Genomic DNA, 23299 nt, shown 5'->3' with positions numbered 1-23299 from the left:
CACTTACAAATTAAATTTCAATCATTAGTTATAATAGAGTAATTTAATATGTAAATGTAATAATTATTTTGATTAATCCAACTAAATATATTAATTAATCAATTCAAAGTTGAAAAATATTATATGACTAAATATGTTTTATATATTTATTTATAAGTATATATACAAACAAATTTTAAAAATATAAATTCAAAAATAATTAAGAAAAAATTTGAAAGAAGTAACAAATTAACCTGCCGGCCTGCCATGTGGCAGGGCAAGTTGCAATTTTTGGCCTTGTTGATGGCGAACCAGCCCGAACCAATGCATTTTTTATGGGTCAAAACAGACCAAGCTAGCCCTTTTTTCCACCTTATTAATGTAATTGAAAAAATGTAATATCTTATTGTCATCACGTTTTAAGTTTGTGCATTAACATATTGTTAAGGGTATCGAGGAAATAATCCAACCAAAGAAATCAACAGACACATTGACACGCAAAAATTGGAAAAGGGTTATGTAAAGGCAAGTTGTTTTGAAAGTAGAAATCAAATAGAGAACACTATTGAAATATAAAAAAGGACACTCGATTGAGGCACAAGGTATCGAAAGCAGCTAGATCAAAACAGAAAGCGTTGAGAAAAGGATAACTGAAATAGAAACTTAAAGCTAATTGGAAAGGGAAGTTACATACAATAACTACTACAAAACATGGAAGCAACTAAGATATTTGACACAATAAGGTAGTTTTAGGACAATTACTCCAATTTATGTATTTTTTTCTTTTATTTTAGTTTGCCAAGTAGTTGTCAAGATAGTGGGAGAAGTATTATTAGAAAGATCAAATGTAAACAAATGGTAACAAATTGTGGATACAATTATTGAGAACGCTGCAAACAAAAAGAAATGAAAAAAATTAATATTATGGCAATTTGGGTTCCAACTCCCATTGATTTCCTTTACAATTTCTTATTTTATCCTAGGTAATTTATTTTTCTATAATTTACATTCATGCAAACCCTTTGCCACCATTCTCTTCTTCATCTATCATTCTCCACTTTATTTTCATTTTGATTCCTCCATTAGTCCATCCTTAACAACAAAAAATACTAGAAACATGATCTCCGGTAAGAAATGCATGATTTGTTGATTATAGTCAATGTAACATGAGAATCTAATGTCTTTGATTCACATAAGTGAACTCTTTGTGAAATTTGTTCTAACAATGAATGCATAAAACAGTCAAATACTTTAAATCAAATTGAAAAACATCAAGTATCACATATAAAGACACTATACAAGCATCGAATCCAAATTCTCAAGAATCACATACTAAATTTAAACTTCATATTTGTAACAATAACTTATATTCATTTTATCATTATTTTACGTTTTATATTTGTTATAATAGTTACACTTTTCATTATAACAATTATACTTATCATTATACTCAATATATAGGAGCTAGTACATTTCAACCTAGGTTGAAGGTCAATCTAGGTTTGTGCGAACCAAGGGTCGAGTCTGGCTAAAGGTCGAGAAGAGTCGTAAGATGAGTTTTTCATTCGAAGGTTGAATGAGATAGTCTATATCAAAGGTCGAGATGAGTCGTCCAAAATTAAAGGATAGAAATAAGTGAATCAAATATTTTTAAAATAGAACTTTGCTCTAAAAAAGAAATTATTTGATTTAATTAAACAATAAAATTGAAATATAAGATAATTCAATTACTCAATTCAAAGAAATTATTTAAAAAATAAAGATAATTTAATTACAAATAATTTAAATATTATATCTATAAAATTTTTTTAGAGTCTAAAACTTTTTATCCAAACACAAAGTAAAAATAGTAAATTATTTTTTTTTTTATTTTCAAAATAGTTTGAAATATAGTTTTAAAATAGTAAATTAATTATTACTAATGGAAATATACCTTATGTATATCCAAGTAATTTTTTTAAAGTCAATATTTAAATAAAAATATTATTAAATTAAAAAATATTTTTTTTTAAAATTAATTATAAAAGTCAATACTTTTGTTATTTTATTATAAGTAATTTTTTATTACGTCGATGATTTTTTTTAATTAGCAGTAGTTATATGAATTTAACAAAATAGTTTCTAAAAATTTAAATTTTGAAAAGAATTTTTGTATAGTTAAATGGAAAATATTTTTATTAATGATATAAATAATATAAATTAAAATTGTAACGCCCCATTTAATAATTAAACTCAATTAAATGAAAACATCACACAATATAATATACACTAGTGCAGTGAGGGCTTTTGGCCCCGGTTACTTTCGTGATTTTGCCTCGATTTTAGAACCGAGGCATATTGGGGCGAGGCCAAAAGGCACCTCCTTTTGGCCTCGGTTATCACCTGAGGCCATAGCGTCTGTTTTCTGCCTCGGGTCTGAAAGAACCGAAGCCATAGCGTCTGTTTCGTCTTCGCAGTGGTGGCTATGGCTTCTGCTGCTGTTCTGGCTCATTCTCGCTCACCGTTGCAGTGGTGATGATGACGCGCTGTTGTAGTGGTTTCTGCTGTTTCGCATGGATCCGTGTGGTGCGAAATTGCACGTCTGGTGAAGATGACTCGCGCTCCCATGGTGGTGTTGTGTGAGGGTGCGCTGGTTTCATTGCAGGTGCTGATGGCAGGTCACGGTGGTGCGAGGTGTTGCCATGGTTGTCACTGGTTTTGTTGCAGAGAACACAATGCATTGTGAGGTCCGTGAATGGTGCAGCTGCGGTGGTGGTGGTGGCAGCGAAGTTCGCGCAGAGTTTTCGAACTGACCCGCATCGGGAGGTGATTTGCAATCGGTGAACTTGGACAGCGCGACGGAGGCGACGACGCACGACTATTGATGGCAGATGCTGGTCGGCGACGGAGGCAGAGCGTGATGGTGGTGGTAGAGCGAAGAAATTCGCGCAGAGAGAAGAGAGTTTGGGAGACGATGAATAGTAGTTAGGGTTCGCGAATTGGGAATTTTAACAGACTTTATGGCCTCGGTTCAATTAATAACCGAGGCCAAAAGCCCCCTTTACTGCCTCGGTCCTTAAAGAACCGAGGCCAAAAGCCTGATGCTGACTTTATAGCCTCGGTTCATTTGTAACCGAGGCCTAAAGCCCCCTTTATTGCCTCGGTCCTTAAAGACCCGAGGCCAAAAGCCTGACGAAATTGCAAAAATGCCACCGCCTCCTTATAGGCTTCGGTTCAGCTGTAACCGAGGCCTATAAGGCGAAGTAAAATGTCAAATCTGCACTAGTGATAATGAGCGAAGATTCGGAGTATGACGTAACTTCACATAATTATCCAAAAGTACTCCGAGGAAACCGAGGCACACAAAGATGCCACTACAAAACCAATTGCAAGAATTTATAGTAAACGCTTAATACTAAAAAACAAGGTAATACATGGCCCATGGCCCTAAATAAAACTCAGAGAAACGGAGACCATCCCAAGGGAGCTAAGCAGCAGAGTCATCCCTTACCTGTTGACCTCGAGTACCTCTCGCATCTGCTCACATCAATAAATTGATGATCATCGTAAAAGGAGAAAGACCACACACAAAGCAATCAAACAAGCAAAAGGGTAAGCTAGAGTAGAAAACAGTTGATCATAAAATTACATGCAATTTCACAGTCCAATATGCATAAGCCAACCAAACATGTTATGACTTGTAAACAATACACTAAGAAGACTCAAACACGACCCATCCAGATACATATAATCAGTCGGATTCAGCTGATGCTTGCACTTGTGGTGGACATTCCCTGCTCTACCGAGCTACTCTCCCCCGAGCTAAGTGTTACAATGTCTCAACCCCCACACACAAGGTTATCTTTTAATGAGTTTCAGGCCTCCAAATACTCTCACCACTAAAGTCAGTACGCTCTATGTGAGACTAACTAACTCTTTAGAGTGTCAGGATGCAACCTTACCTTGAATCCTTACTAAATTATATAGATGGGACACCACCATAAACTCCTACTAACAGGGGTCATGGAATTACGTCCTGACCACTGAGGCGCCACCATGAGATCTCACCTAGAGACTCATGGAATTACGCCCTAAACATGCCAACATCATGTTTCATCAATTAATATACAATCGTATCTCATACCAATACCATGCCACTTTAATTACCGACCATCTCATTTGTTTTACATGCCAAGATCACACCAACCCATTAATCCAATTCATAACCACAGATATTCCATGCAAATTCACAAGCCTCATACTTTAAATAGAGTAAATCAATCAATCCAAAACCATCCATAACAACCAAACGAAGAAAGAACGTGGCCTGCACAGATCTCACTCAAGCTAGAAGCCCTCGCTCAGGTGAGAGGAGTCCTCTCGCTCAAGTTGCAGACTCTCGCTTAGGCGAGATCGCGACTGATGCCCTAGGAGGTTTTTTGCACGCTCGCTTAGGTGAGGCCATCTCGCCTGAGTGAGACCACCCCTCGCCTAGACTAAAAATGCAGCGATGCTAGGCTGCCATGCGTTCTTGCTTAGGCGAGCCCCTCTCGCCTGAGCGAGATGTCACCTCGCTCAAACGAGAGCTTTCCGCCTGAGTGAGAGCTTGAGTGCGAACCTAGCCTGCTTCTGCAAGTCTCGCCTAGGCGAGACAGGCTCGCTTGGGCGAGAGTATCAGATATCGCCATTGTTCTCCCTGCACAGCCACATTTTCATATCCAAATGACAACACAAGGCATCCCACATGTTCACAGCAACATACAATCCATACTAACACTAAGCAGACTCAAAAACAAGCCAAAAATAATTTAAAACTCGAAATCCTAGCTTCCCTTACCTAGAAAGGGGCTAATATCAAACTTTGACCTTTAAGCCAACGAACCAGTAGCTCCAAGAGCAGATTTATGAATTGGAACAACGGTATAGAAAGGAACGAGGTTACCACAGAGGACCTTATGTGGAAAAAATACGAAAAGGAGACTTATAAAGGAACTAGTATGAGCTAAGAGTTAACTTACGTGAGTAGAGCTGAGCTTAGAGCTAGCTTGACCAAGAGAGGACCAAACCCTAGCAGAGTTTTCTATTGAGAAGCAAGGACAGCGTGAGAACGAATGTTTTCTAAAAATGAGATGGGATTGAGAGTGTTAGGCTGGTTTAAGGACTTGGACTCCCTATGGACTTGCCCTAGGCCCAACAAATATGGGGCAACCTTTTGAATTTATGGCAGAAAATTTACAAAGGAAATTAGTGGTCCTTACATTCTCCCCAACAAGAAAATTTTTGACCTTGAAAATAGAAACTTACCAAAGAAACAAATATGGATGGGACTTCCTCATATCCTCCTCTAACTCCCAAGTAGAGTCACCTATCCTCCAATCCCAGATGACTTGGACCATACTAACTGGTTTTCCTTGGTGTTCCTCAACTTTGCTATCCTCCAAACCCACTGGTGGTACCTCCATAGTGAGGTCCTCTCTGATTTATACATCCTCTGCTTCCAAGACATGAGACGGGTCGAAAACATATTTCCTCAGCTGTGATACATAGAATACCGGATGGAGATTTGCCAACTGAGGAGGCAAAGTTATCTCGTAAGCCACCGGCCCAATCCTCCTCAAGATCTGATAAGGTCTGAGGAACTTAGGAGAAAGCTTCCTTAAGTAGAGAGCCCTTCCCACACCAATGGTTCGGGTCACCCTCAAGAACACGTGATCTCCAGCCGCGAATTCCAAGGGTCTCCTCCTGCGGTCTGCATAAGCCTTCTGTCTGCTATGTGAAGCCTGCATTCTGTCTCTCACCAATATCACTTTCTCAATTGTCTGCTCCAACAACTCAGGTCTAACAAGCACTGCTTCCCCATCCTCATACCAACATAGAAGGTCCTACACTTTCTACCATAAAGAGCCTCATATGGCGTCATGCCAATGCTCGCATGAAAACTGTTGTTGTACGTGAACTCTATCAAAGGTAGAACTTCATCCCAAGCACCTAGATGATCCAGCACGCATGTCCTGAACAAATCCTCGAGTGACTGGATCGTTCTCTCAGATTGCCCATCGGTCTGGGGATGATATGTTGAACTCATGGTTAGCTTACTACCCAGAGCGCTCTGTAAGGTCTGCCAAAACCGGGAAGTGAACCGCGGATCCCTATCATACTATGCTTGACGACACTCCATGCAACCTCATTTTTTTTATCAACAAAGAATTATATATATATATATATAAAATATAAAAGATTACAGATTTTTGACTGTGCTTTCCTATTACAAAAGTATTTATCTATTGTAAACATCATCTCATGATTTCCTTAATGTACAACTGAGCCAACTTGGCCATAGACATCCTCAAGTTCATCGCCAAGAAGTGAGCACTCTTGGTGAGTCAATCCACTATGACCCAGATGGTATCATGCCCTCTAAACTTCCGTGGCAAATGGGTTACAAAATTCATAACGATGTTATCCCACTTCCACACTAGTATTTCCAAGGGCTGTAGAATCCCATCGGGTCTCTAATGCTCCACCTTTGCCTTCTAACATGTCAAACAGGTTGTTACAAACTATGCAACATCCTTCTTCATACCTTGCCACCAAAAGGTCTCCTTGAGATCTTGGTACATCTTAGTCATGCCGGGATGCAGTCTAAGACGACTATTGTGCCCTTCCTCAAGGATTAACCGTTTCACCTCAACATCATCTGGCACACACACCCTGCCCTGAAATCTTAATATGCCATCATTACCCAAAGCAAAATCCTTTGCCTCATCTGACCCAAGCTGCTCTCTAACTCTTTTCAAACTGGCATCCAACAATTGTCTTTCCCTGATCGAGTCCAAGAAGTCACTATATATAGTTAGGGTACTACATCTAATGAACTCGGGTCCCAACTCCACCTACAGCTTCATATCCCTGAATTTCTCTATCAGTTCCGCCTCCTTAATCATGAGGTGTGCAGTATATACAATCTTCCTACTCAAGGCATCTACTACCACATTTGCCTTCCCCGGATAATATAGCAGTTCGAAATCATAGTCCTTCAGAAATTTCATCAACCTTCGTTGCCTCATGTTCAACTCCTTCTGATCAAACAAGTACTTGAGGCTTTTGTGATCGCTGAACACACGAAACTGAGCACCATAAAGGTAATGCCTCCAGATCTTCAAGGCGAACACGATAACGCTAACTCTAGGTCATGAGTGGGGTAGTTTCTCTCATGCACCTTGAGTTGCCTCGAAACATATGCCACTGTCTTCTTCTCCTACATCAACACACAGCCAAACCCTAGATGAGAGGCATCACAATACACCTCAAAAGGTTTACCCACATCAGGGATAACCAATATGGGAGCACTCGTCAACCTCTACTTTAGCTCTTGAAAACTGTCCTCACACTTATTCGTCCAAGTGAAGGGTTGATCCTTTCGGGTAAGTTGTGTTAGAGGTGTCACTATCTTGGAGAATCCTTCTATGAATCTCCTATAGTAGCCAGCTAAACCCATGAAGCTCCTTATCTCGGTCGCTGACTTAGGACTTTCCCACTTTACCACTACCTCTACCTTTGTTGGGTCCATCGCTATCCCTTGGGCGGATATCACATGCCCCAAGAACTGCACTTCGTCCATCCAGAATTCACACTTGGATAACTTAGCGTATAGTCGCTTCTCTCTTAGAACACTAAGCACCAACCTCAGGTGTTCTGCATGCTCCTCCCGAGTTCTGGAGTATATAAGAATATCGTCTATGAGGACTACGACGAACTTATCCAAGAATCAGAAAATCTTGTTCATGTAATCCATGAACATCGCCAGAGCATTGGTCATACCAAAAGGTATAACTACGTACTCATAGTATCCATATCGGGACCGGAAGGTTGTCTTCTACACATCCTCAACCTTCACTAAAATCTTATGGTATCCCGACCGCAAATTTATCTTCGAGAACACCGATGACCCATGCAATTGATCCATCAAGTCATCGATTCTCGGGAGGGGATACTTATTCTTAATTGTCATCTTGTTTAGTTGTTGATAGTCCACACACAGACATTAACTCCCATCCTTCTTCTTCACTAATAGCACTGGTGCTCCCCAAGACGAAGTATTGGGTCGTATGAACTGTTTCCCCAACAACTCCTCTATCTGCTTCTTGAGTTCCACCAACTTTGCTGGAGCCATACGATATGAAGCCATCGACACTGGAACAGTTCCTAGCACCAGGATAATAGAGAACTCCACCTCTCTACTGGGAAGTAGCTCTAGTACTTCTCCCAGAAATACATCTTCAAACTCGTGCACCACTGGTATGATTAATGTCCCCTCTTCTTTCTCTACCCCCATATGCATGAAGATTATGTAGCACTGTGCGCCTCCTTGGATCTCCTTCATAACCCCTTGAGACGATACCAACTCAAGCTCCTCTGAGTCGGGAAACAGTAACCTCTTCTCTCGACAATCTATAAGAATGTGATTGGCAGAGAGCCAATCCATCCCTAAGATCACCTCCAACTCTTGTAGGGGTAAGCATATCAGGTTCACTTTATACCTGCGTCTATCTACCTCCACCGGACACCTAGCACACAAAGACGATGTCCTGACCAATCCCGATGCCGGAGTAGATACCACAAGTTCACACTGCAGCTTACACACTGGCAGACCCAACCTTTTCATACATGCGTCTGACACAAAAGAGTGTGTCGCTCATGAATCATACAGCACACACAAGGATTCACCAACAATCATGCAATGACCCATAACAAGATTACATGAGCCTGCAGCCTCTGCTCTTGTTATGGCGTAAACTCTACTCGTTGCTTGAGGCTTGTTCCCTCTATTCCTCTACTAGTTTTGCGCAGGAGTCTGAATTGGAGGACGTGCCACTGCCCTAGCAAGAGAGGGACAATCTTTGCCAAAGTGGCCTTCCTTGCCACAATTTTTGTACCTACGATAACCCTCCATGCGTGGGCAAACGCTCCTCAGATGAGAACCTCCAGACATGAAGCATTACACTCGGCCCAACTGAGGATGAAAGCTCCTAGACCCTTGAGATTGGTGATGAGGTTTGTCATAAGGCTTCCTCCTCTCCTCATGTCTCGGTTTGGACCCAAATGGCCCACAAATCCTCTAGTATTGAGGGCGTTGTCCTTCCACTTCAGTCTTCATTTTCTCCATCACCCTGGCCTTCTCCACCAGAGCAACAAAATCCTTGATGGGCAATGGAGCTACCATCAATCGGATATCTCCCCTAAGGTCGTTCTCAAATTTTCGGCATCTCCACTCCTCATCGAGTGGCAAGGTGTAGAAGCGGTTGATGTGCTTGAACTTCTCAGTATACTCAGTCACGGTCTTGCTTCCATGTGTTAGCTGAAGGAGCTCCACCTCTTTGGCATATCTAACATTGTCGGGGAAGTACTCAGAGAGAAACTTCCCCCTGAATGCCTCCCAAGTCATTGGTTCTTCTATTTCCTCCATTATGGACTTCATGTTGATCCACCAATGTTTCACTTCTCCTGTGAGCATGTATACAACAAAGGATAGCATGTTCTCCGCAGGGCATATTTTTGCATCAAAGATCCTCTTAAGGTCCTTCAGCCACTAGTCAACGACATCTGGACTTGTCTTATCGTTGAACTTTACTGGGTGATGCTTCAGGAAATCTTTCAAGCTTCACTCCTTGACTGGAGGTCATGGCTCAAGACCAAAGACAGGGGCAACCACCATGTTCTCCTCCAATTGGTAGAGGGCTTCCATATGCTGTCTGTGGGTGTCCTCAACAGCCACCCTAGCAGCCTCCATCTGCTGCATTAGAAACTGTTGTTGTTCAAGCGACGCTGTCTGTCGCTGCATTGATGCTTCGTGCTGCTGCATCATAGTTGTACTCTATTGGGTCATAGCAGCCATCATCACCTCTATTGCCCTGGTGATATCGGGTATATCGCCTTGAGAGGATTGCGAAGTCCTACGAGGAATGACCGTTAAACGGACACCCAAGTCCACAGACCTAAGGAATGACCACTTTGATACCATAAATGTAACACCCCATTTAATAATTAAACTCAATTAAATGAAAATGTCACACAATATAATATAATGAGCGAAAATTCAGAGTATGACATCACTCCACATAATTATCCAAAAGTACTCAGAGGAAACCGAGGCACACAAAGATGCCAATACAAAACCAATTGCAAGAATTTACAATAAACGCTTAATACTAAAAAACAAGGTAATACATGGCCCATGGCCCTAAATAAAACTCGGAGAAACGGAGACCATCCCAAAGGAGCTAAGCAGCGGAATCATCCCTTCCCTGTTGACCTCGAATACCTCTCGCATCTGCTCACATCAATAAATTGATGATCATCGTAAAAGGAGAAAGACCACACACAAAGCAATCAAACAAGCAAAATGGTAAGCTAGAGTAGAAAACAATTGATCATAACATTACATGCAATTTCACAGTCCAATATGCATAAGCCAACCAAACATGTTATGACTTGTAAACAATACACTAAGACTCAAACACGACTCATTTGGATACATATAATCAGTCGGATTCAACAGATGCTTACACTTGTGGTGGACATTCCCTGCTCTACCGAGCTGCTCTCCCCTGAGCTAAGTGTTACAATGTCTTAACCTCCACACACAAGGTTAGCCCTTAATGAGTTTCAAGCCTCCAACTACTCTCACCACTAGAGTCAGTACGCTCCATGTGAGACTAATTGACTCTTTAGAGTGTCAGGATGCAATCTTACCTTGAACCTTACTAAATTATATAGATGGGACACCACCATGAACTCTCACTAACAGGGGTCATGGAATTACGTCCCGACCACTGAGGCACCACCATGAGATCTCACCTAGAGACTTATGGAATTACGCCCTAAACACGCCAACATCATGTTTCATCCATTAATATAGAATCGTATCTCATACCAATACCATGCCACTTTAATTACCGACCATCTCATTTGTTTTACATGCCAAGATCACACCATCCCATTAATTCAATTCATAACCATATATATTCCATGCAAATTCACAAGCCTCGTACTTTAAATAGAGTAAATCAATCAATCCAAAACCATCCATAACAACCAAACGAAGAAACAATGTGGCATGCATAGATCTCGCTCAAGCCAAAAGCCCTCGCTCAGGCGAGAGGAGTCCTCTCGCTCAAGCTGCAAACTCTTGCTTAGGCGAGATCGCAACCGAGGCCGTGAGAGGTTTTTCGCACGCTCGCTTAGGCGAGGCCATCACGCCTGAGCGAGACCACCCCTCGCCCAAAGGTGAGGTTCCTCGCCTGGACTAAAAGTGCAGTGACAAGCTAGGCTCCCACGCGTTCTCGCTTAGGTAAGCCCCTCTCGCCTGAGTGAGATGTCACCTCGCTCAAACGAGAGCTCTTCGCCTGAGGGAGAGCTCGAGTACGAACCTAGCCTGCTTCTACAAGTCTCGCTTAGGCGAGACAGGCTCGCTTGGGCGAGAGTATCAGATCTCGCCACTGTTCTCCCTGCACAGCCACATTTTCATATCCAAATAATAACACAAGGCATCCCACATGTTCACAGCAACATACAGTCCATACAAACACCAAGCAGACTCAAAAATAGGCCAAAAATAATTTAAAATTCGAAACTGTAGCTTCCCTTACCTGGAAAGGGGCTAATATCAGACTTCGACCCTTAAGCCAACGAACCTAGTAGCTCCAAGAGCAGATTTATGAACTGGAACAGCGATACAGAAAGGAACGAGGTTACCAGAGAGGACCTCTAACGGAAAAAATACGAAAAGGAGACTTAGAAAGGAACTAGTATGAGCTGAGAGTTAACTTACGTAGAGCTGAGCTTAGAGCTAGCTTGACCAAAAAAGGACCAAACCCTAGCAGAGTTTTCTGTTGAGAAGCAAGGAGAGCGTGAGAACGGATGTTTTCTGAAGATGAGATGAGATTGAGAGTATTAGGCTGGTTTAGGGACTTGGACTTCCTATGAGCCTACCCTAGGTCCAATAGATATGGGGCAGCCTTTTGAATTTAGGGCAGAAAATTTACAAATAAAATTAGTGGACCTTACAAAAATAAAAAATATTATTAAATTATAAAATATTTGTTATAGAAAAATAATTCTAAAAATAAATAAATTTATAATTTTATAAGTATTTTTTATTGTGTCCGTGATGTTTTATAATGTCTACATTTTATATATAAAATAAATTAATTTATTTAAAAATAAATTAATTAATTATGAATAAATCATTTTATACCTAATTAAATAAATTATTTTATTTCAAAATAGTTAAATAATGTAATAATAATTAAATTATATATTTTTTTATGTAATAAAAATGCGAACTCACTTCAACGAAAAATATTTTTTTTCATCACTAATTGTACAAAAATAAAATAAAACATAAATTTATACTATTATAACTCATAAAATATAATTAAAATAATATATGCTAATGTATGTGTGTGTGAATATATATATATATATATATATATATATATATATATATATTAATATATATATATATATATATATATATATATATATATATATATATATATATAGAGTGTAAAATGATAAATATTTCAAATTGTGATTATGCTTTTAGATTAATTTTATAGTTTTTTTGAACCCGTGTCTGTCTTACAGAGTTGGGTCCAGTTTACAAAGACAAGCCCAAAAAAGAAATTGTTGCACTAATATCACAGCGAAACACTAAACGTCGTCGTGAGCAAATTTATGTATGAATGAGAGTGGTTTACATTGAGAGAAGAGGATAAGAGTAGAGCTCTTACAGAGAGAAGCAAAGCAGAGAAAGGAGAGAAGAAGAATGGAGAAGTATTTCGGAAACGCTTATCGTGGTGACCCGGGCGTGCCCCATTCGGACCCGGATCGGTTTGTCAACATTTGGATCGGGTCCGCTGTCTTCTCTGTTCTCACCTACGTCAATCCCTATATGTGGACACTATCTAATCAGTTCAAGTACCATTTTCTTCCCCTCTACTCTTTTTTTGTTCTTCTTTATTATCTCAAATTTTGAGTATCGATTGAATTGAACCTATGTTTAAGTAATGCTTTGTTTATCTTTTTTGTTTACTGAATTGTTTTGCTAGGGATTATTCTTCATACCACAGTCAATACTCTATAGTGTGACTGTAATCAGTTAAAGTTATATTTTATTATATATGTTATTGATTATTGAAATAATTGATTTCTTACCGTTATTCCAAATAAGACCCTTAGTATTCAATTAGCTTGTTGTGAGATATTTGGAACTACAATGACGATTGGATAGTTGTTACTTTGATAGAGTAAGGTTGATGCGAGATTTGGCTGTTGATAGGTTTGGAATTCAGCTCAATGTATCTTGGGTGCATTGTTTAATCATATGCAAAAGAAGCAATTAAGGAGTTTTATAGTCCCTTCACAATTTATGTGATTTACGCCCAATAATTTGAAGTGATTTGGGTTTATTTGGATGAACTTCACCATAAGCAATTCTAAAGAAAAATATAAGAAAAAAGAATCAAAGCGACTTATTCTTAAACTAAAATTAGCTTATGCATAAGTTAAGGATAAATTTTAGAGAAACTATATAATGTTTCTACGAATTAACATGTGCATAAACTAATTTTAGCTTGTAGATAAGCTAATTTTAAATTTTCTTCTATGGAGAAATTTAGGTTTTTCATGTTTGTTTTAGTTGTATGTTTTTATGATGCAGTTGGCTCCTACACTTGTACCCTGAGGTATTTGGATTTTTCTATATGATTGTCACCTTGGTGCTCTTTGTCTACTCCAATACCATCTTTCTGTCTCATTCTTTTCTTCAATATCACAAATGCTAGTATAAACAACGGGGGAGGGAAAAGGCTCACTGTCCTACATGATTCATTTTTCTCTCTTCTGCCATTCCAATCTAAACCTGATGACTTTGACAGAGGTATGGAGGGAGTTCTTTATTCTAGGTTTGAATACAGCCATGGAGAAAGAATTTCATTTTCATATCTCATACAAAGACGAGTTAAATGGTGAAAATAGACAACTGGAATATATTCTATTCTCCTCCTAGACTTTCAAGAAAAAGTGAACAAGATAAAAGAGACTCATCTATTTATGTACGCATTTGTGGGATATTGAAGCATAGCTATTGTTTGCTTTAAGGTCGACTTGGTTTTCTTCCCGGGATTTCCCCCCAAATCCTGATTATGATAGTTGAGTAGAATTGACATTCTGCATGCACCATATCTCTTCTTTAACTATTTATGATTTAATCTTTTGAAGCTTTTTTTTGGGCATCAATTCATTTAAATTACTTAGTCTAAGATCGTTTAATGTGCAGCTGGCATGATAAAGCAGTTTTATTCGAGCAATATCACTGGAAACAGGCAAGGAAGAAGAATCAGCCTTATGAGTTCTTGGTATGCTAGTTTACCGAATTTTTCTTGAGAGCTTTAGCTGAGCAGAGCTGATACTTTTGTTTACTTTGTGCTTTATTTAATGCGAGGAGCTAATTATCTGTTAAAAAAATTGTGTTGATGCAGTGGAACAAGACTTGGGATAAGGAACACCGAGACCATTACTACTACAACTGGCCTGTTTACTTTCCTTAGGCCCCTCCTGTTTTATTTCTTAGAGACTTTTCCCTATCTTTATTTTGCTTGCAAACCTGGATAAAATTGATGCCCCCTCCCCCACTCAAATGTTTTTCTCTCACGACTTCACTTTTATTGTGTTCAGTCCTCTTTCTTAATAACTACATGATTATTATCTGAGGAGTTCTGCATAATTTACTTCTGTAAACAAGTAAACAAGTTGAAGGGTGAGATGCTATTAACACCAAGGGGACATCTTCTGCATTTTCTAAAACTTATGGATTGTTGGGTCATAAAGAAAATAATCTGACTCCTTATGGTGACAGTGGCGATAAGTTATTTTAGTCTTAAATATTTTACTTGTCTTTTGGTCTCAATTGTGTCTGATAAGTGATTACACTCTTTTCAGGTCTATTTATCTATCAATGAAGAATAGATCTGGTATCTAGATAAAATCAAAACAGATTACAGATCAAATTCAATCGAATATTACTATCTAGTGTGAAACAGGGTTTTTGGACGTGAAAGAATGATTTCCACAGCTTTTCAAGTTACTGGATAAATTCTTTTAGAAGAAAAAGCCATTGGAACAACTGATTCATTTTTTGAATCTCTTGCAGATGATTTGAGATTCAATTGTGCAAACTTGGTTTTGAGTTAAATTGCACTTTTAAAAAGTTCAGGAATCGATTTGTAATGTTTTATTAGCGTTTTAAAATTGAAATACTTTTATACTAAATAGTAGCAAATAACAGTTTCTATATATATATATATATTATCATTGCAAGTGCTTATAAGTAATTTTTTTATAGCATGGATGTTATGCTTTTGGTATATAACATAATCGTTTGTCAACAATTGGATACTTATACTCAGTTTTATTTAAGAAAATTTAAGTATAATTTAATTTCATGGACGATAAGTTAATAACTTTGATAGCTAAGAACATTATGAATTTGTCAATTTATTTTAACTGAAAGTTTAGAGGAAAATAAAAACTTAATGATTAGGACCAGGGTTATATACTTGTTTAAGTTTTTTTTGGTTAAAATACTCTGTTGGTCTTCGTTTTTGTAGCAAAATCTCAATTTGGTTCTCGTATTTTTATTGGTCTCAATTAGGTCCTCATTTTTGTAAATTAGTATCAATTAAGTCCTCTCCGTTAGTAGAGAACTAACACCTAAGTAGGTGTCACGTGTCAGCTTCTCATTTTTTTGAATTTTTTTTATTTATTTTTTATTTACTTTTATTTTTTTTTTAATTTTTTTTAAAATTTTTTTTAAAAATATTTATGGCACGTGTCACTTCTGTAATGTGCCACGTGTCAATCTAATATGGTGACACGTGTCAAATTAATGTATGAATCTCAATTTGGTCTTCATATTTGTTAATTTGATTTGATTTCAGTCCCAAATTTTTTTAAAATAATTTTAATTTCATATGCTCCAAATTTAGAACAAATTTAATTTTTTTATAAATGTAATGATGATACTTTTATTACAAGTAATATTTCTATTACATATTTTTAACAACATTTAATTTATTTAAATTTATATTTTACATTAAACTTTATTTAATTTTTATTTTAAAATTATAAATATATAAATTAATAAATTTATATTCGAAATATTTGTATAATATTCAATATCAACAATATTTTAGAGTTGGCTTAAAAATAACAATTTTATAAATTCAAATTTAAAATTTTTAAATAATTTTATAAAAAATTAAAATAAATATATTTAAAATTTTAATATTAAATATAATTAATATTATTAAAATATTTAATAAAAATATCAATTTTAATAAAAATAATCATAACATTATATAAAAGTAAAATTTGGTCTAAATTTGGATTGCCCGAAATTGAAATTTTTTTAAAAAAGTTGGGACTCAAATCAAATCAATTTAACAAATATGAGGACCAAATTGAGATTCATACATTAATTTGACACGTGTCACTATATTAGATTGACACGTGGCACATTACAGAAGTGACACGTGGCATAAATATTTTTTTAAAAAAAATTAAAAAAATTTAAAAAAAAAATTAAAAAATTAAAAAAAAAACTTAAAAAAAAAATTAAAAAAAATTAAAAAATTCAAAAAAACGAGGAGTTGACACGTGGCACCTACTTAACGGTGTTAGTTCTCTACTAACGGAAAGGACCTAATTGATACTAATTTACAAAAATGAGGACCTAATTGAGACTAATAAAAATACGAGGACCAAATTGAGATTCTGCAACAAAAACGAGGACCAACGGAGTATTTTAACTTTTTTTTTTAACCCCTTCCGAAAGAAAAAGACAAAGTTCTTTTAACAAAAAACAAACAAATAAATAAATAAAAACTTAAAACAATGAATATGGTAATAGAAAAATAAGAGTAATGAAATTTATAATTGGCAATGAAATTTAGTTAATTTTTTATCTCAAACCCTTATTTTATGTTGCAAGTATGAAACTTATTAACATGAAAGTATTTTTGTAACGTCCCATTTAATTTATAAACGCAATTAAAGGAACGCCACACATAAGATAGCATAACAACGCAGTCCTGGGGTCCCCAACATCACCCCTACAAAACTAGGCACACCACGATGCCAACAAAAGTAGGATAGCAGTTTGACTAAAAGTTACAATCTAAAAACCACGAATACAGTGGCCATAGCCCTAAAGAAAACACGAAAGAAAGAAGTGTGAGATCCAGCTCAGATGGCTAAATAGCGGAGTCGCCATTCCCTTGCTGCCCATGAGAACCTCGCCCATCTGCTCCCATCAACCAAGTTGATGATCATCGCAAGAGAGAACAGACACATACATCACAATCATGCAACAAAACGGGTAAGCTAGAGCCAACAACATATTCATCATGCAGTCAAATATATTTTCCTCCTCTCATATCCACATAACAACCAAACATGTTATGACTCTTCATTCAATACACTACGACTCGACTCGACTCATCCGGATACGTATAACTTGGTCGGATTCAGCGGATGCTTGCACTTGTGGTGAATACCCCTGCTCGACTCTGAGCTGCTCATCTCCGAGCTATGTGTTACAAGTGTTACGATGAATCAAATCTCCCTCACCACAAGGTTAGCCCTTAATGAATTTCAGGCCTCCTGCTACTCTCACCACAGGAGTCAGTCTGCTCTAAGTGAGACTAACTGGCCCCTTAGAGTGTCAGGATGCAGTCCTTACCTTGAATCCTTACCTAGTTATACATATGGGGCACCACCATGGGCACCCACTAACAGGGGCCATGGAATTACGTCCCGACCACTGAAGCGCGACCCTAGAGGTCTCACCTAGAGACCCCAAGGAATTTACACGCTGACACGGACTAACAATCATAATTCAGCAATAAGAGAATATTAACACCATATTTACATTTCCATACCAACCCCTGAGATTAATTCCTCATACGCGTCAGATTTCGAATCCATACCTCGGATCATCACCACCCCATGAATCTAGGGTCTCATCTCATATTAATCACATATTCCTTTAGTTCCAATCCATTCATTCATTTCACATGTCAGTGTCATACCCAACCCGTCATACGTCGTTCATAACTCATGCCAAACATGCAGAATATTCTATTATATACATATCCATCATCACACAATCATACTCAACCAAGATAGATTCCTCGGGAACCATCAAACATCCAAATCACAGCACCGTCTCGCCCAGCACCTCGCTCAGGCTGAGGGGTCTCGCTCAGGCGAGCCTCCCCCTCGCCTAGGCGAGGGCACAAGAGCAGAAGCATGAGCAACGCGGGATCTCGCTTAAGCGAGATTCCTCTCGCCTGGGCGAGTTGCCTGCTCGCTCAAAAGTTGAGCGAGCCACCTGGGCGACTTTTCGCGCAGGAGCTCTAGGCGAGCCCCCTATTTCATCTCGCTTAGGCGAGACTGACTCGCCTGGGCGAGATTAACAGGTCTCGCCACTGTTCTTCACTGCACAGCCATATTTTTTCAACCCAAAATCAAGCATACAGAGTGTTCTCACGCATCAAATCGAAAGATTAAACCATACAAGCAGCAACCAACGCAAACACTGACCAAAACGATTGGGAACTAAGGATTCTAACTTCCCGTACCTGGAAAAACTTAGCGAAGACCTCTACTACGTGACCACGAGCACGGCAGCTCCAAGGATGCACTACAGGGCTGCGGTGAGAGTGGAACAGAACCAGACAGGTGGGTTAGCCAGGGCTCTTACAACAGATCACGAAAAGTTACAAAAGGGAACTAGCACGAACTCGAAAGTCACTTACATGGAGTAACGGAACTTCCTGGCTCACGTAACAGCGGGGGCGGAACCCTAGCAGAGGGGGTTGACGACTGCGACTCAAAGTTCTGTGAAAGAGTGAAGAATGTGACCTAGGTCAGCTGAAAAGGGACTTTATTTACTAGGCCAGCCCTTTAGGCCCAAAACTGTAGGGCAGCCCACTAACTTTAGGGCAGAAAAGAAATAGGGCCTTACAATTTTCACACACACATCAATATAATCTCGATAACTGCTTTGTAGCTCCGTTTTTAGTGTATATAATTTTTTTAATTTTAATTTTATTATATTATTTTATTATTTAAATTTTGCAATTAGTTTTTTAATTTAAATTAATTATTTATAATAAAAAATTATCTATGTAAAATTATAGTTATTTATTTTATAATCTATAATTATATATCTATAACCTATAAATATATACAAAAAGATCATTTCCTTTGAATTATTTATAATATAATTATTTATTATTTTTTAAAAACTAATGGTTATTTTTATATGTTTTCTATAAAACTATAAAAATAATTATTATTTTTCACTCATCGATAATTATTTTCTCTTCATTACTCCATCTATTTTATTTTATTCTTAATAAATAAAAAATTATTTTGTATATTAACTTAAAAATATTACAATATTATCATCTAATGTAATATAATAAATATTTAAAAAATACATAGACTCAACTCAAGTATGATATTCTGCTTGTTTATCTATAACAATATATAAAGAGGATTCCCTTCTTGTGTCCACATTTCATAATACCAATTTTACCTTTTACAATATAATTATTTATTAATTTTTTTAAAATTAATGATTATTTTTACTTATTTTCTATAAAATTGTTTTTCTTTTTTTCTTTTATTTTTATTTATCAACAATTAATTTTTCTATTCATTTTACTTTATTTTTAACATTTCACTTTATTTTTAATAAATATAAATTTATTTTATATATTAACTTAATAATATTAAGATACTATCATTGATATCTAAAAAATGCGTATACACATATGCGATAGCGACTGTATGTATGCTAGTTTATATATAAAAAGGATTCCTACTCTCTGCATACGTATTTTTCTTTTTATTTTATCTTTTAAATAACTGTTATTTTAAATTAAAATAATTACAAATTTTTATATCTTTTTAATGACGGTTAACCCTAATTCAATTATTTGATAAATATACTAAAATAATCGATAACAATATATGAAGGGGATTCCCCTTTTTGTGTCCACTTTTCAAAATGCCGATTTTACCCTTTAAATATAATAATTTATTAAATTTTTAAAAATTGACCGTTACTTTTATAAACTTTTTATAAAATCAGATGTCTCTACTTCTTCTCTTCTTTTTTATTTATCAATGATTATTCTTTGATTTGTTCTGATATATTTCACTTTATTTTTAATAAATATAATTTTAATATATATTAACTTAATAACATTATAATATTATCACCTACTAATATAATATTACGCATATTTAAAAAATGCATACACATGCGCGAATCGCGCCTGTGTTACGCTAGTTATACAGAAAAAAGATTCGTTCTCTTCTTCCGTATATATCTTTCTTTCAATTTTAAGTAGTTAATTTAAGTTAAAATAATTATACTCTCTTTTTGTCATTGATGACCGTCAATCCTAATTTAATTATTTTATAAATATATTAAAATAATTATTTTATTATTTCATTCTTTTACTAACATTTTTTTTCTATTCAAATAATTATTTATAATAAAAAATTATGCAAATTATTTAATTTTGTAATTATGTTTAGTAACAATGATTTTATAATTTACTAAATTTTTTCTAGAATAAAAAAAATGGACACACATAACTCGTGTTTTCCTAGTTGATTTTTATGTACATATATATTTTTAAAAATATTATTATTATTTTTATTTTAATAATTATGATAATTTTTTTAATAAAAAAGTGAATAGACATCGTAAAGCTTAGCTGGTCATATCTATAGTGTTAAAGTCGGTTGTGTCTTTCGTTTGATTGTGTTTTTGTAGATAATTTGAACATCCGATTAGAAGACATTGCAATCTTCAAAAGCAACCCTTTTCCAGATGATAAATTTTGCATGTTCATTGTTATATATAAGAATCTCAAGCCCTTTCCGAACTAGCTGACCAATGCATGATAAATTGTTTCTTATTTCTGGAATATAAAACAAGTTGGTAAGGATTAGTGTAATTCCATTTATTAACATTTGAACGCTGCTTTTCCCATCACATTCATGCTTGAATTGTCTTTCAACACACTAGTGCATTTAAGAATTTTTACAACGTAGTATATGTCTCAGTTCTTGTGCACCCGCTGTATATAAACATGTGGTGACATTTTTGTAATTAAAGTCAACTTTTATGTCTTGGTTGCTATTTTAACCGAGGCATATAGCTTAAAAAATTATGACAATTCCCGCTTTTCCAGAATTTGAAAATTTTTACATTTATGTCTCGGTTATTTTATAACCGAGGCAGTAGATGACTTATGTATCGGTCCTCCTACCAACAGAGGCATATGAGCAAGCCAATATGCCTCGGTTTCGAATTATCCGAGGCAATATCGTTTCATAGGGTTAAAAAAACCCAAATCTTTTCACACCGCAGCAGCACACATTCTGCACTTCTTCTTCTTCGATCGCTGCACACCAGGTCCACTCTTCCACTGCGTGCCAGCCCTTCGTATCGCCTGCATCGCCACTGCACCGTCAAGGAGGTTTCCGGCGTGACTACATCTTCTTCTTCTTCGACCAACCATCATCGCTATTTCGTTGCGGCGTTCGTTCCACCTGCACCGTCGAGGGGCCGCTGCACTACCACTGCATCGTCGAGGAGCCGCTGCATCTTCGAGCAACCATCACCAACGTCCGCCTGCACTGCCGCTACACCGCACCGTCGAGGAGGTTGTTCCGATGTCGCTACCGCTAGCATTGCCTTTGTTTAATCTCGTTCCTTTGTATGTTTATTTTTATGTTTTGGGTTGTTTTTGGATTCGTCTTGATTTAATTTTCTGCATTGTTTGTGTTCTTATATTTTCAATCTTGGATTTAAGATTATTAAGATATATGGTAGAAATTGGGTTTGTAGTTTGATGGAGATTGAGTTTGTATAATTTTTTACTTATGCACCGTTTCTACGAATTATGCAGGTGCGGGTAGTGTGAGAAATGAGGGTGTGTGTGTGTGTGTTGGGTTTTAGTGAGGTGTGAGTGTTGGGTCGTGGGTGCAGTGAGATGAGAGTGTGAGTGGTGCATTAAAGTGAGTGAAGTGAGGGTTAGTGGGGTGTATGGTGCGGGTTCTGTGAGAGGGTGTGTGATTGTGAGAGAAGAGTAGTGTGTGATGGGTGGGTTATGTGAATGAGAAAAAGATAGTGGTGCAGTGAGGCCCCGGGAGAGAGAAGAGAAAGAGTGTAGAAGTTAATAGTGTGTGATTTATGAGTGAGGTGAGAGAGTGCTACGTGAAACAGAAAAAATGTGTGGGGTGTGGGACCTATGCGTGTGAGAGAAAAGAAAGTGAGTGAGGTGTAGGTTTTATAAAGATTTTTTTTTAATAATTAATATGCCTCGGTTGAATTAGAACTGAGGCCGTAAGATTCAGATATGCCTTGGGTTAATAACCGAGGCATAAAATAGTGTCTTTTTACCTCGGCAGTATATGTCTCGGGTGTGCACCTGAAGTCAAAAGTTAAAATTAACCGCTATCGTTTTGCTTTTCTGCACTGGTGACGTCACCATTGTCCTTAGCCTTTCATCAAGATGAACAAAAGACTCTCGATTACCACACATGAGATTGTTGCATCCAGAGTCTAGAAACCTCAATTTTTCCTTGGTAACATATGCCATCAACAACATTTCTTCATCACCGTAACATAACTTACCAAATTTGTTTCCTTCACTTGGCATTCATATTGAAAGTGTCCAAGTTTGTAGAAATTGTAACACTCAATGACAGATTTATCAAAACTACGTCTACCTCCCTTTCTTCCTTGTCCTCGAATTCTACTATGACCTTGTCTTCATCCTCTTGAAGATTCATCAGAGGTAACCTTCAAAGCTTGCTCTTCTATTTCACAAGATATCATTCGTTGGTCATAGACGAGAAGACTGTTTTGTAATTCATCTATAGTAAGTAAGTGCATCCAAATCTTTTGATTCCTTAGTAGAACACACCACGTAATTAACCTTAAGTGTCATGGATCTCAAAATCTTGTTAATTACTTAAACATCATCCATATTTGCATAATTGACTCAGCTTGTTGAGGATTGTAAGAGTGTGTGCAAAATATTCATTGTCCTTTTACACTTCTGCTTCAAAGAATCCTGAATATTTTTAGTTATATCCTTATTAAAAATGGTTTCTGAAATTGATTAGTCCATGGCCTGAAAGGGATAATTTTTCGCCATTATCTTCCAATTTTGCATTGTCAATGACT

General features: G+C 36.9%; 3 protein-coding genes across 5 annotated transcripts; 1 reads left to right on the top strand and 2 right to left on the bottom strand.

Moving 5' to 3' along the window:
• Nucleotides 1–5438: 5438 nt before the first annotated feature.
• On the bottom strand, nucleotides 5439–7812 carry LOC146884603 (uncharacterized). Its single transcript, XM_085675937.1, has 6 exons — nucleotides 7800–7812; nucleotides 7514–7704; nucleotides 6856–7115; nucleotides 6542–6780; nucleotides 6427–6491; nucleotides 5439–5840 (listed from the first exon to the last, which is right to left on the bottom strand). The coding sequence occupies exons 1-6, from the start codon at nucleotides 7810–7812 to the stop codon at nucleotides 5439–5441; spliced, it is 1170 nt and encodes a 389-aa protein (XP_085532063.1).
• A 190-nt stretch (nucleotides 7813–8002) lies between these two features.
• Nucleotides 8003–8623, bottom strand: LOC146884602 (uncharacterized). The gene has a single exon (XM_085675936.1). It carries the CDS (start codon nucleotides 8621–8623, stop codon nucleotides 8003–8005), a length of 621 nt encoding a protein of 206 aa, XP_085532062.1.
• Nucleotides 8624–12655: 4032 nt separating this feature from the next.
• LOC114190326 (actin T1-like protein) lies at nucleotides 12656–14800 on the top strand. Of its 3 annotated transcripts, none has more exons than XM_028079158.2 (4): nucleotides 12656–12939; nucleotides 13806–13900; nucleotides 14300–14378; nucleotides 14502–14800. In XM_028079158.2, exons 1-4 carry the CDS (start codon nucleotides 12788–12790, stop codon nucleotides 14632–14634), a joined length of 459 nt encoding a protein of 152 aa, XP_027934959.1. In that variant the 5' UTR covers nucleotides 12656–12787; the 3' UTR covers nucleotides 14635–14800. The 3 variants fall into 3 exon arrangements, with proteins under 3 accessions (XP_027934959.1, XP_027934962.1, XP_027934960.1); XM_028079159.2 differs by lacking the exon at nucleotides 12656–12939 and adding an exon at nucleotides 12950–13706; XM_028079161.2 differs by lacking the exon at nucleotides 13806–13900 and having other exon boundaries at nucleotides 12670–12939.
• The last annotated feature ends 8499 nt before the right edge of the window (nucleotides 14801–23299 follow it).

This window comes from Vigna unguiculata, chromosome 7 (assembly GCF_037176805.1).
Source record: "Vigna unguiculata cultivar grain cowpea cultivar isolate G323 ecotype 2 chromosome 7, ASM3717680v1, whole genome shotgun sequence".
NCBI classification, from domain to species: domain Eukaryota; kingdom Viridiplantae; phylum Streptophyta; class Magnoliopsida; order Fabales; family Fabaceae; genus Vigna; species Vigna unguiculata.
The sequence above is the reverse complement of the archived record's forward strand: the minus strand, read 5'-3'. Positions and strand labels throughout refer to the sequence as shown.